Source organism: Monodelphis domestica, chromosome 3 (assembly GCF_027887165.1).
Source record: "Monodelphis domestica isolate mMonDom1 chromosome 3, mMonDom1.pri, whole genome shotgun sequence".
NCBI lineage: Eukaryota > Metazoa > Chordata > Mammalia > Didelphimorphia > Didelphidae > Monodelphis > Monodelphis domestica.
The window spans coordinates 396,415,197-396,429,265 of record NC_077229.1 but is presented as its reverse complement, the minus strand read 5'-3'; the positions used below and the strand labels follow the sequence as shown (position 1 = coordinate 396,429,265).

Genomic DNA, 14,069 nt, shown 5'->3' with positions numbered 1-14,069 from the left:
ATCTAGGATGACCTCTCCTTTCACAGCTTCACTTTACCTAACAGTTTTTGGCTTTTTTCTTGGTCAAATCAGGGAGAGAGAATGAGCATTTATATGGCACCTACTATGTGCCAGGGGCTTTACAAATATTTCATTTTGATACTAATAACAACCCTGGGAGGTAGGTGCTGTTATTATTCACATTTTACAGATGGGGATACTGTATGAGGCAGGTAAGTGACTTACCTGGGATCCACAGCTAAAAAGTGTCTAAGGCTGTATTGAAATCAAGTCTTGGAGATTCTAGGCCCAGGACTGTTCACCTAGCTGCCTGGTGCCTAAAAGGTATTATGGCAGGCATTTATTTGGCACTAATATATACCATTCATTTGTCAAGTGCTGGGGATAGAAAGAAAAAAATGAAGCAGGCCCTATGCTCAAGAAGCTTATATTCTGTCAGAAAAGGCAATATCCATATAAGTATATACAAAATAAATACAAGTTCATTTTGTGGGGAAATGTCCTAACTGCTGGAAATATTTCACCTCTTTTACTATCCTATGTCACCTATGATAGTCACCTATCACTTATAACAGAAAATTCAGTACTGTTTAGGTAGGTGATTCCCCTATCCCCTCATTCATTTAATCCCAGACATCAAAATGGCTTGTATTTTTAGAACATTGGGGGTAAACATATATTTGTTTGAATCCACATGACAATATTCATAATATACAAAGTGATCAGTTAATTAGGCACCTGGGTGGTAAATTGGTTAGAGTGCTGGGCATGGAGTCAGGAAAGACCTCTTGCAAAAGATGACACTAAGGTGGGTTTTGAAAGAAGCTAGGGATTCTAAGAAGTAGAAGTGAGGAGGAAATGCATTCTAAGTGTGAACAACCTGTGCACAGGCATTGAAATGGAAGATGGAGTCACAGATGTAGCCATCCACAAGACCTTTGTAGGTAGACTAGACAATATGTGAAAGCAAGTAATGTTTACTAAGTGTGGAAGGGTATTTTGGAATTAGATTGTGAAAGATTTAAAATGCAAAATAGGAGACTTTGTATATGTCTCTGAGGAAGTATTCCTCCATTTCTAAGAGTAGCTCCTTTCTACTTGGGATCTTTAGTCTGTTGCCTCTTCTCAGCTGTGAAACTTAAAGGAGACCACATAAAAATAACTTTCTGGCATCTTCTGTCATCTTCCAATCCCAGATCTTTATTTCTCATCATAGCTTATCCTCTCTATTGACTTTTTTTTTCATCTTATTCCCTAACAGTAGAAGTCTCTGAGGTTCATTTGTTGATCTTGTGGTTTTTCTATATTCCAGCCATATATGTTTCACCTGTCATTGTCCAATCTTAAGTCATTTTGTGAATGACAGCATGATTTAGTGTATAGACATCTGACCTGAGAGCCAAGAAACCTGGGTTCAAGTTCTGCCTTGGCTGAACTGGCTCTGTGATCCTGGGGAAGTCATTTAACTTTTTAAAGGTTCCATACAAGTGAAAGATCAAGTTTCAGAATAGTTGCTGTCTCCATAATAGGACATTTTCTTCCTGGGGACTCACTCCTTATATATTGATAAGATCATACTATCTTGCACTTAAAAAAAATTATTCGTAGATTATGACTAAATCCTACCTTATTGGCAACATTGTAACATAATTCAATAAATTGTTCATTTTTAACATCCCAGACTAGCTACCTTCTGTAATGTGGTTTTATCTACATTTTCAAGGAATGAATGATCTTTGGACAAATATGGCTATTTCCCTATAGGAATCTTCAATTATAGTCTTCCCTTTTTGCTCATTTTTCAATGTTATTTATTTTTCATTCTTAAAGGTAGTGAAGTGACCTTGAGAGCTGACCTCAAAGGCAGGAAGACTTGAGTTGAAATCTTTCTTCTGACACATTGGTTTTGTGACGATGGGCAAATTACCTGACCTCTTAGTGCTTTAAGTGTTCTCTGTTGGAAAAGATGCCATCCTGAATTGGTAGAGGGAATTTCCTAACATGTGATTTCCTTATTATACCAGGGAAAAATAAAGGTTTAGTATTCTATCCATTTCATGTTTATTCTTGTCTCTAAACCCTTTTTATCCTATCATTTCCTGCCTCGAATCCCTTTTCTTTTTTTTCCTCTTTATCTAAATACTCTATGTTTTAAAATTCATCTTAAGTTTCACCTAGTTGGAGAAGCTTTTTTCATCTGTATCCTAACTATACAGATGCAGTATGGGTTAGGAGAAAGACCATTGTTTTTGAAATTGAGGGACCTTAGTTTGAATCTTACCTCTAATACTTAGTAGCTGTGGAACCATGAACAAACAATTTATGAATCTCTCTGATCTTTGGTTTCCTTATTTGTATTAGGGAGGAGTAGGATGCCCTTTTATATCTGCCTCACAGGGTTGTCAGGATCAGATTAGATAATATATATAAAAATCTTTGAAAGCATTATCTAGAAAGCATTATTTAAATGTCAGTTATTATATCCTTCTATAGTAATCTCTACTTTCTCAATTTTGATAGTATTTGCCTAACCATTCATTTGATAATTATGCACTGCTTGTTTAATCTGTATGGATGTTTTATTTTTCCAGTGAGGTTTTAAGGTCTTGGAAGATAGGCACTTTATCTTGTACTTTGTATTTCTCATAGTATTTAACACAGTACTGGTCACAGAGTAGACAATAGATATTTGTGTAGTCAATGAATTCCACATCATTCTGGTAACTGATTTTTTCCTAAGCATTCTGCATAATATGTGACATTGATATTAATTATTGTTAATGACTTTGTTCTTCTTTCTTACAGTTATTCTTACTTGTTAGTTGACTATGTTCATTTATTGTATGGATGTGTTTTAATTTTATATGAAACTATTGTGACAATGAGGAAGACTGAAAAAAACCCAGAAATCACCTTAGCCTCTGTTGCTTGCTATATATATACCAATATAGATAAAGACACTTTGCCTCTGAGCTTGTTTCCTTGTCTGTAAAATGGGACAACTGGTTGATATTTGTAAGATCGCACAGTAATATGAGGAAAGCATTTCTCCAAATTATAATTCTTCTACCACCACCACTGCCACGGCTACCACTACCACTATGTTTTCCCAATTTCAGGTACCACCAAATACTCTCACTAAGAAAGTAGTAGAACTTGGCTTAGTCATGTGCTGCTTGCCTATTTTGTATCTTCACCCATTTTACTCTCTTAGCTCCTTGTTTACTTAAAATAGTCATCTATTCTCAATAATAGATAATTGAGTGCTCTTCAGCTAAATTATATTCCCCTCACTGTCCTGTCCCCACATTCCCATTTATTTTAATAATAAAATAGACTTGTATTTATAGAATATTAAAATTAATTTATGGTGAAAAATAATACTTTGATATATTATTTGATAATAAATATTGATTTGTAACAAAATTTTCTGTCAAAAACTCCATATTTTAGTCTACTTTTAAGAAAGACCTCCCTCAGCCATAAGTGGCTGAGGAATATTATTTTTCCCAGTTCCTGAGGTATTTGCCTAGGCATGAATTCTTTCTTTTGTGTATCCCATAAACAGAACTACCCTTAGCTGGGTTCATCTCCAGGGACATATCCCTTTGTCCTTTCTTTCCTCCTCATCAATGTTGGTCTTCAAAGGGAAAATTAAGCCTGGGAGATTTTGATTGAAGTAATCACTCCCCTCATGACGCCCCTACTATGAAGTGATAGGGAGGAGTTGAGATCTGTTAGCCCACCTCCTCATTAAAATACCCACCAATATAGATTGCTTTGCCTTTGTCAGGAGAGGTCTCAATGATGTATGTACTCTCAGAAGGAAGACACCAGGATTTAAAGGGGGCTGGACATCTTACTTGATGTCTTTGATCACTGAGAGATCAATTACCTCCATTTATTGGTTATTGCTAGCCTTAGTAATAATAAATTAATTCATCATACTTGGAATTTTGCCTGTTGGAATTTTATTTGGCACACTTATATGTGTTTGAAACCAAGGCAGTCTTTTTGCAGTATTAAAGTCAAATGATCACTTAAATTAGGCAGCAGGGCAGCAGGTGGTACATTGGAAAGCGTGCTGGGCCTAGAGTCAGGAAGACCTGAATTCAAATATGATCTCAGACTAGCTGTGTGACTCTGGTCAAGTCACTTAACTTCTATTTGTTCCTGTTTCCTTATGTAAAATAAGACTAATAATGACACTTAGCTTCCAGGGTTATTGTGAGAATCTAATGAAATAATACCTATAAAGTGCTTAGCACAGTGCCTGGCACATTGTAAGCACTATATAAATATTGTTATCATTGCCATTATCATTATTCTGAAGGGATATCTTTTAGTTAGGATATATGAGAAACTACAGTGTGTAGAATTTATTTTATTTTTAAAGCTTTGTAATTTTCATTTCTTTGAGTCCTATGTTCCCTCATCTCCCCTTAAGTGATCCTCTTAACATGAAAGCTTTGATTTGTCTGGTTAAAGTAAGAATGCACAGATATCTTCATTTTAAAAATCTATGAATAACTAGAATTTTTTTCTCTTGTCTGCTTCCAAAGGCTGATCTAGCAAAAATAATGGGGATGGAAGGAGAAAGATTTATTTACCCTCAAGGATCCAAAGGAAAATATTTGAAAATATGAATTCATAAACCCCAAGGTTCATGAAACTAGTGGTTTAGTCAATAAGCTATGTGAGTTGTCCTTTAATTTTATCCTTCATGGTAGCTCCAGGACTTAATGCTTGTTTCTTTCTTTTCTTTCTTTCTTTCTTTTTAATACTTTCTCTTGCTAGGCGCCAGTCAGATTAATCAGTGAACTCCTCTATGTACCTCAAAACCAGTTTGGACAAGTCAATACAAATGCCTTAGTTCACCATTCTTTTGAATTACATTTTAAAATGTTTGAGTTTTATGTAAAGAACTGTTTTTAATTATAAAATTATTGTTCAGAAAAGCATAAATATAAAAGTATGTATTTTAAACTCATTCACTTAATATGCAAACTTTAAACTTACTTAATTTTAAAAATGTAATTTACCTCATTGTTCATTTTAAACTTAAGAATTTAATGAGAAGTATGAGTTTTAAAAATACTTTTTATGAAACAATATTTTAGAGTTCTATATTTAATCTATTTTACTTTTAACATCATTTTTAGCATTGATCCAAAGACTCTAAATCATGATTTTGCCCCTTAGGTGCCTCCTTAACTTCTGCCCCTCCCCTCCCCCCAATTTGGTAGGGTTTGAATCTGACATAACAAGTTTTCCTCAGCAATTGCTATCCCTAAAGTATGCCATTTGAGTCAAAGTCCTGCCTTTTAACAATGAAATTTACTTTGGAACTAAATATTTAATATGTATAGCTTATAATTAAAAAAAAGGCAAAAGCCTGTCTTTAAAGATTTTCCTTGTTAGTGACACAAGTATTTTTCTTGCTCAAAGCAGTAGTGGGACAGTGTAGGGTATATGATTTGTTATAAACTTAGAGAAGCCTTAGCCATTGCTACCAGCTAATCAGAAATATTCAAGGCATATATATGTATAAACATTCAGTTAATTAATAATGTTCATAAAATGATTTTTTCTGCTAAAATTTTCTTAGTGATTGTAAGTAAAATTGAGGGTTTTAAAAACAGTATTTTGACATGCCATTAGCATCTAATAACATTTTTTTGTATCATAGATGGATGTGTTTTTGTTGCTTCGTTCTTTACATTCTTTTGGTTGAACTGAATTTCAGGAACCAGACATTAATAATTGGAGGGTCATGATTTCCCTTCAGATGTACTGCATTAAATGACAGTAGTGTATGCCCTTTGTCAGTCAGAAATGTCAAGTCATCAAATGCCCTTCCCTCAAGGAGATGGCTAGGTCTCTTTTAACTGCCATGATTGGTGCCTATCTGTTTGTTAGTGTGGCCTGTGTGACATTTTTGTCACTTATTTAGGCATTGTATTATTTAAACTATAAGACTTCATTTGTATGGTTAGTTGCTTTGTCCATCAGTAGCAGAGGTGAGCAGTACATCACTCATTTCATACCACACTATAAGGATGTCACTGTAAGGGGAAAGACAAGACTGTCAACAAATATATTCTGTTTAAAAGAGCATGTAATACAGCATTAGTATAATGCTACACAACTTGATATTTTTGTTTTATTGTAACTGCATTTTATCATAAATTCTTTCACCTTGAAATTGAACTTTAAGAGGAAAGCTAATAAAACTATGGTGATAGTAAATTATAAATTACAGAGTGCTTTCTTTATCATTCTTCTCTCCAAACTTGTACTTGTCAATATATGGGACAGTTTTATTCCAAATATGGATAAATATGTATGTATATATATATCTGTATTTCTGATGAAACCATCTCTGGTTAAACATGAATTTAGGAAGACTGTGATAACTAACATTAAAGTACGATTTAACACAGTTTGCAACCCCCCCCCCCATTTAATACATCTTCAGAAACAATAGATTGCCTTAACAAATAACTAGCAAAGTTGAATAAACGTTAAATAGTATTATATATTTATATTTTGCTCTAAAGAATTATTGGAGCATTGTGCTATAGTCAAGGAAGAACAGTTTTACTAATCTGTGGACAAATTTGATATTTTTTCATAATTTCTCAACTTTATTTACTAAAGAAGGTGAATATAAAGGGAATTTTTGCCTTTCTACGCATATGTTTTATGTTCTAACCTTTTAACATTCTTATAAAGACAGATGAAATAGCTATTTGGCCTAAATTCTAATTCCAGTTCTGCCATTAATGGTGCTGAATAGAAGAGATTGGCATTTTTCAGCTGATGAGTAAAATACTAAGTTGGAGGGAAAATGGGGGTGAATACACTTTGTTAAAAAGTGCAAAGTAGAGTTGAAAGTGGAGAAAATATTAAGAGGACTGGAAAACCGAGAAGAAATGGAGCTAGCTCAAAGGGCAATGTCTAAGAAATTACATGTATTATTCTATTGGTTATCATGGAATTGTGTTTCCTGTTAACTAGTGAGAATACCATTTTTTTAACTAGATAAGTTTAGTTCCTGAAACAGCGCATTTTTCATATGCACCTGCCTTCCAAAATGTAATAGATAATTTAAATTATATTTGAGAAAAACATTTACACTAGGTAATTTTTTATTTAAATATTCTGGCATCACATAAGTTTTAGGGCATTATTGAAATATATTTTATGCATAAAGTTTAATCATTTTCTTTTTCAGTCTTTATCTGTTGACTTTGCAAAAGTTCTCAAAATGTTTTAAAATAAGAATTTATTTCATGTTGAATTCAAGATTTCACTGGTTCTAAATGTTTACCCTGCTATATTACCATAGCACTTGCTATCCTTCCCATCCCTGTTAATATTCCTGTACTCAGTATATCTATTTTATGCCATTTTCTCCTCTTCCATTTCACTTTATGTAGTATTTGTTGTGTGTGTTCAATAAACTTTCTCTTTTGTCTTAGCATACTTTCTGGCCCTTACTGAGATCTGTATCAGTAGATGACTGCTGCTTCTTCCTAGTTGTTGTCTTCCATGAAGGTTCAGCTATTATCAATCAGTACGTGGAAAACACACAAGCCTATGTCTCTATTTTGTAGTCTAATCGCACTTGTCACAAGACATCTCAAGTGGGATATCTTATCACCAACTCAAATATGTCCAAGGCAAATCTTCTCATTTTCTACCCTCTCCTGCATTTGCCATAAAGTAGATGACTCTGCCTTATCACCATCTTTCTGAGTCTAGAAATCTTAGTCATTTTGAAAGTGTCACTGTCCTTTTGCTCCATCCATCTTTTTTTGTCTTATCCTGCTATGTGATCCTCGGTAACATATCCTACATCCACACCTTCTTTCATATCCATAGACTTCATCTACACTGTCTCTTATTGGAAAATGAAGTCTCTGCTTCCTACTTTTCTCTTTTATATCATCATCTAACTGCAGTCCTCCTCAAAACTGAATTGAGCTGTCTCTCTGCTCTTTTTGTTTGAGTAAATTACAGTACTTACCTTCTTAAGGCACATTTTAGATTTAGAGGCAGAATAACAGTGACCAGAACGCTGCACATCTTGGAGTCAGGAATATTTGAGGTTGAATCTTGCCTTAGACATTTACTTCATGAGTGGCCATGGACCAGTTGCTTAATCTCTTGTAAAATGAGGTAATAATGGCATTGGTCCATCCTGTGTCTTCTCTCCCCCCACCCCATCCTGAGGATCAAATGAAAATGTGCTTGTATATGAAGAATTTTGCAAATCTTAAAGCATTATGTAAAAGCCAGCTGCTTTTATTATTATGATCATCATCTTCTATATGCTGTTTGCTTTAAGGATAACTGAGCAAGCTTTGCATTTTATATTTTGGAGTCTTTTACAAATATTAAAAATTCTATATAAAGAAGTTGTTATTAATAACAATACTAAACTCTTAATCTACCTTAGATAATATTCACTTAACCTTTGTCCTCCTCTTCCAGATTCCCTTTTCATTCCCTCTCAAAAGATTTGCTTAATACTGTCATTATATTACTTCTGCCTGCAAGCCTTTTCTTAAGCTTCATTCTGCCAGTATGCCTTCTTTTCTGACAATTTGCCAGACTCCTGAAATTCCATCTTCCATGAAGGAATAAAGGAAAGTTAAGTTCTTTTGCATCTCTCCCTCAGACTGTACCTTCTCTTTTTCTGTTCACTACTAAATCAACTGTGCTTACCTTTTTGCTTATTTGTAATATAAACATTACGTTTATTCAGTGTTTTATCAGTTGTCTGTCCTTTTTACTGTAATTAAATAAGAAGGCTTAATTTAATTCATTTCAGTGTCTGTTCCAGAAGCCAGAGATTTTTTAACTTGTGAAATGATGTAGAAAAGTAGATTTTTGTTGATACCACCTGACTTTTCTGTTCTAGGTTAATATTTTATAAGCTCTTTAATAAATTTGGAGGGGTTTGAGGGAAGGTAAAAATTGACTCAAAATATTTCTTTCCTCTTAAAAACTGTCATTCTTATTTTTGGGCAATTTTGGTATACTCAGCTATCTAATGTTTTATTCATTAACTGTAAACCCATATTTCTGGAATTCTGCAATAAATGTGATATTTAATATTTATAGTGATGACCATGAGGCCTGTAAATTTTAAAATGATTAAATTAATGACCTATATAATTTTAAGTGATCGAGGCACATATTTTTTTCTTTTGTCCAAAGATCATTATAAGACAAAATAATTACCAGCTTTTCAAAGAATATAGAACTTTTAAATTTTGGTAGGATGTATGCTGTAATAACACTATTTCTAACCAGAATATTTGATTAAATAAGTTAATTTGTTGACCCAACTATACTGCATTGTTTATTTTAGATTAAAAAAGTTAAGATGTTAAGCTATTCTTTGAATCAATAAAGATTTGAAAAGTGCTACATTGTTGATTAAGCTTTTGAGCATACAAGTTTTTCTCTCTAAAATATTTGAGTATTCACATTTACTGTTAAGATCCTATCAAATTATGCTGAAATTGGTTTCTATTGTCTTAATCTTGTTTGTGATTTCTGAAGCTTGTGATAGTTGCCATAATTTCTTCTCACCAGTTATAAAATTGGTGCTATTTCTCCCTTGTAAATTTAAAACAACAAAACCCCCCACAAATAATAAAAAATTATGTTTATTATTTGAAACTAACTTCTTAAAATCTACTGAATAACTATATAGTTATTCCATTGAAGTTCTGTTCTGCTTGGTCATCATAGATGAGAGGATAACATTGTACTTTTGAAAGTCATAATAATGGAGCACAGATTCCAGAAGGCTTTACTAAAATGGAATTATTTTGAACATTGATCTAATGACAGCTCTTTTGTTTGTCATCTTAGCACTAGACTTAAGTGTAGAAAGCTTTATCACCAGAAAGGTAACCACCACTTGGAAAGGTGTCAGTCTGTATTGGTAGGGAAAGTGCCCATCCTGAGGGAATCTTGAGTTGTTATAGTCAAAATTCTTGTTTTGATGGTTTGAAAAAAAAATGCCTTTTCCCCCCTCACTTCAGGTAAATGAAAACTTTGCAATTGATTTGATAGCAGAGCAACCAGTGTGCAAAGTGGAAAGTCGAGTGATATCATGTGATGGTGGAGGAGGCGCTCTGGGTCACCCAAAAGTGTATATAAACTTGGTAATGTATCCTACTTCAGCTTTTCATTTTGTTTTCATTTTAAAATGGGTATTAAGCATATTTTGGTTGATTTGCTCATAACTCACCTTCCTTACTAATCCACAAGTCTTTTTCCTAGCCATTTACCATTACAGACTCATCTTTTACTTTCTATCTCATTTACCAGGCTATGTACAGTTTTCTCTGTCTACCTACCTAGTCTACCCCTCAATTTCAGTTTGGCACCTCTGTAGATATATGCCACTATATTATCTCCTCCTCAGTACTTTACTTATAGAGAATATCACAGACTGGGAGATTTATTAGATTCCATAAGAATATCAAGAAAAATGTGGAGATAGCAGGAGAAAGATTTTTCAGGGAATTTAGGCAGAGGAAAGAAAGCAACCATACGATGAACTGAATGACAGAGTGAATAAATGTCTTTTGAAACTCATGAATAATCCTCTGTGTGGATGATATTTCTAGAAGATTTCTTTAAGAATAGTTTGAATTGCTTTGAATATTATGACCTAATTCTTAGGGGCCATACTTTATCATTTCATAGCATTCAGGTTCTGCTGTTTTGTTTATGAATCTTTCCATTTGCATTGTAGCACTTACTGTGTATATGATATTCTGGTCCTATTAATTTCACTTTTCATCAGTTTATATGTCTTCCTATGTTCTTTGTATTTCTCAAACCTATCAATTTTTTAAAAATTACAGCACAATCATAGGCCATTACATTCATGTACTAGTTTGTTTAACCATTCCCTAGTTGATAAGTATTTACTTTGTTTCCAGTTTATTGATAACTACAAAAAGTAATTTAGGGGTGTATGGGGAGGGAAGTGGAGGGGGTGGGGTTCCCAAGTTAGCCCACAAAAACCTATAACATTAGGTAGTGTATTTTCAGCAATATTTTTCTTTTTTAAATTGCATTGCATTCAAGTGCCAAACAACATAACCTGTTTATTAGTTGGTGATTTCTATTTTGCCCCTTTTTCCTTGTTCCCTTCTTCTCCCTTGTCTCACTTCTCTACCCCCTACTTCCCCATATACGTATGGGTATAGGTTTAAAATTTTAGAAGTGAGATCTTGAAATGTTATTGTGCCTTTTTATGCATTAGTAGTATCCAGTAGTATGAGAGGCAATTGAGGAAGGCCTAAAGATACTGCCCAGAGAAAGGTAAGTTAGTTATAGGTCCAAGGGATGTAGAAGAAGTTGTTGGAGTGTTGGTGGGATGGATGGGGCAGGGGGCAGAGATACAAGTATTAACAATTTTTCCTCAGTTCCTCACTTTCTCCTAGATAACAGTTCAAGCAGGTTGTAGTTCCTTAATCTTTCTCAGATACTAATGCTTTTCTTTCCTTACTAGTAAGCATATATTTTGTATTCTCTATATATTTATTTTGTATGTGCTTATGTAATCTCCTTAAGAGCAAAATTGTTTCTTTTTTTTTTTTTTAGCATTCTCAGGACTTAGCACAATGTCTAGCACATGCTAACCACTTAATGCTTGTTGATTGACATTTTTAAAATTGCATATCATTAAGTTTAAAGTTTTTGCATTTCACAGTTCACTTTCTTATACTGCCTCTGATTAACTCATAAGGTTGACTTGAAATTTTACCCATTAAAATTATTGCATGGCAAAAGGAATTAGTAAAACTTGTGAAAATCCTATGAAATGCATTCCACATATATATATTTTCATTCTCCTGTATATTCATTAAGGTTATGCCTATTCACTGTGGGTAATTGCTTAAGGATCTGTCTTGGGCCCACCTTTTCATTTTCCACGATACTAGCAGTTCTCAACCTAGGATCTGTGGTAGATCTCAGAGTGTCTATAAACTTAGACTGGTCACCTAGTCATATGTATCATCTCTATGCAGATGATTCCCAGATCTTTAGATTTATCTCTGATCTGTATTGTGAACTCTTATTTCTACATCATTGACTGCCTTTTGGATGTTTGAGTGGTAGCTACATATCAAAAAAGTAAATCATTATCTTACCCCCAAAAAACTTCCTCTTCTCATCTTCCAATTCCTCCTAGCCACACAGACTTGAAAAATAGGTGTATTTCTCAATTGCTTACTTGCACTTAACCCACATGTCCACTTTGTTGGCAGATCTTGTAGTTTTTACCTTTACAACATTGCACATTTAAATTGCTTTTCATCACTCAGTTGGCTACCACATGTAGGGGTTCCTAATTACCTTTTCTGTGGATTGTTTTAAGAGTCTTCTAATTGGCTTCTCTGCCTCAAGTCTTTCCTTTTCCAATCCATTCTCTCCTGTCCTGGCAAAGTGATTTTCCTTAAATCTAAATATAGTCATTTCAACCTGACTTCCCCTTCTATCTACCAGCAGTGGCCTATTTGCTAGCCAGTTTATTTTTTTGTGCCCTATATAACTTGCTAAGGTTATAAATTATACATAAGTTGTTGATTTGCATTGGAGGTAGAGTTTTCACATCAGGAATGTCCTACATTGATGAAACACAGATCAGGACCTAATACCTGCATATATACATGCATGCATGTATATTGTGGAAATATGTTAATTGTTGCTTTTGTAAACGAATAGTCAATTATATTTAAAGCATTGTGATGTTAATGTTTAATTTCAAGTTTCATGAACTTTGATAACCAATTTATGATGTTTTAGATTTTTCATAAATAAAGTTGCAGCAAAATGTTGGTTCCTGTATTTAGAAAGTTTGCTTTTTCTTATTTACAGGACAAAGAGACTAAAACTGGGACTTGTGGGTATTGTGGACTTCAGTTTAAACAAGATCACCATCACTGAAACCAGTTATATTCTTTGGACCTTGTACAAGTTTCTGCATGTAAGAATTTTGGTATTTTAAAAAAATGTATTTAAGAATCACAAAACATAAGCCTTGTTTAAAAAATATTCTATGAATAGAACATAATTGTTGAGTATAAGTTTAAAGTGACTTTTTCCCCATGAAATACAGCCCTTGAATTGCATTGTTTTTTATAAATGTATGGTCAAGTCAGTCAGTCTTTTAACACATTGGCTTGGTCTCTTTTAAGAAAAATCAAAACCTTTCTGTTAGCAAATATTAAAATAAAGTTACTTTAATCTGTTTATATGTTGAATTGTTGGTGATAGTTTAGAGATTATAAAGACAACCTTACATAGATTAGAAAAAGAACTGAACTCTTAAGTCAGAAAACTAAATTTGCCTTTCAGTTCTGATACTAGCTTTATAATCATAGATAAATCACGTAATCTCTCAGAGTTTATCTGTAAAATGGGATGGTTTTTTTCTTATGATATCATATATGAACATTTCAATATTAAGAATGGAAAAGAGAGTTGTAATTAAACTATTATGTATAGTTTATATATGTTTATGCCTGGCACATATAATAGTAGGCGCTTAATAAAAATATCAATTGATTGTATGTATTAAATTTAATATGATAGTAAGAAAACTTCTGCTTGTCTTTGTCCCCTTTTGAACTTCTGCTCTTTTCTGTATATCTTAAAATATAAAATGTTTTGCTGATAATCTTTTTTTCTTGCATCATTATGACAGTTATTCAGTTTCTATCCCTACTAAGGGGAAGCCCTTCCTTGTGACAAATAGCTGTAGCCAAGCAAACAGATCAACATATTGACCATGTCTGAAAAAATGTATGTCTTCTTTTGTACCATTATTCCATCACTTGTTCCAAGATGCAAAGAAATAAAGAATGCTTCACAAATCTTTGTCATTCCTGTATAAATGCCATGCTAATTTTGTCTTAGTCTAATTTTAGTAGATGTGTTGCTTAAATTGAGTACTAAAATGGAAATATTAATGCTTACACAGTTTATAACACTTGATATCAGGATTGTTGTGAGAAAAGCATTTTGTA

The 14,069-nt window shown here is 33.3% G+C and overlaps 1 protein-coding gene and 1 non-coding gene across 12 annotated transcripts in view; one reads left to right on the top strand and one right to left on the bottom strand.

The window, feature by feature from the left end:
* LOC103106051 (uncharacterized) overlaps positions 1 to 8,169 on the bottom strand; it is a 58,306-nt gene extending 50,137 nt beyond the window's left edge. The window contains exon 1 of the transcript XR_008917813.1: positions 8,033 to 8,169. This is a non-coding gene — a transcript (uncharacterized LOC103106051). The remainder of the gene's footprint in view (positions 1 to 8,032) is intronic.
* NDUFS6 (NADH:ubiquinone oxidoreductase subunit S6) overlaps positions 1 to 14,069 on the top strand; it is a 116,678-nt gene that overhangs the window by 3,647 nt on the left and 98,962 nt on the right. For all 11 annotated transcript variants that reach the window (XR_008917809.1, XR_008917808.1, XR_008917804.1 and 8 more), the window contains exons 3-4: positions 10,065 to 10,187; positions 12,919 to 13,027. Coding sequence is in view for 1 of the 11 variants with exons in the window: in XM_001369796.4 (XP_001369833.1) it covers positions 10,065 to 10,187; positions 12,919 to 12,987 (192 nt within the window). In the remaining 10 variants the exon portion in view is untranslated. The remainder of the gene's footprint in view (positions 1 to 10,064; positions 10,188 to 12,918; positions 13,028 to 14,069) is intronic.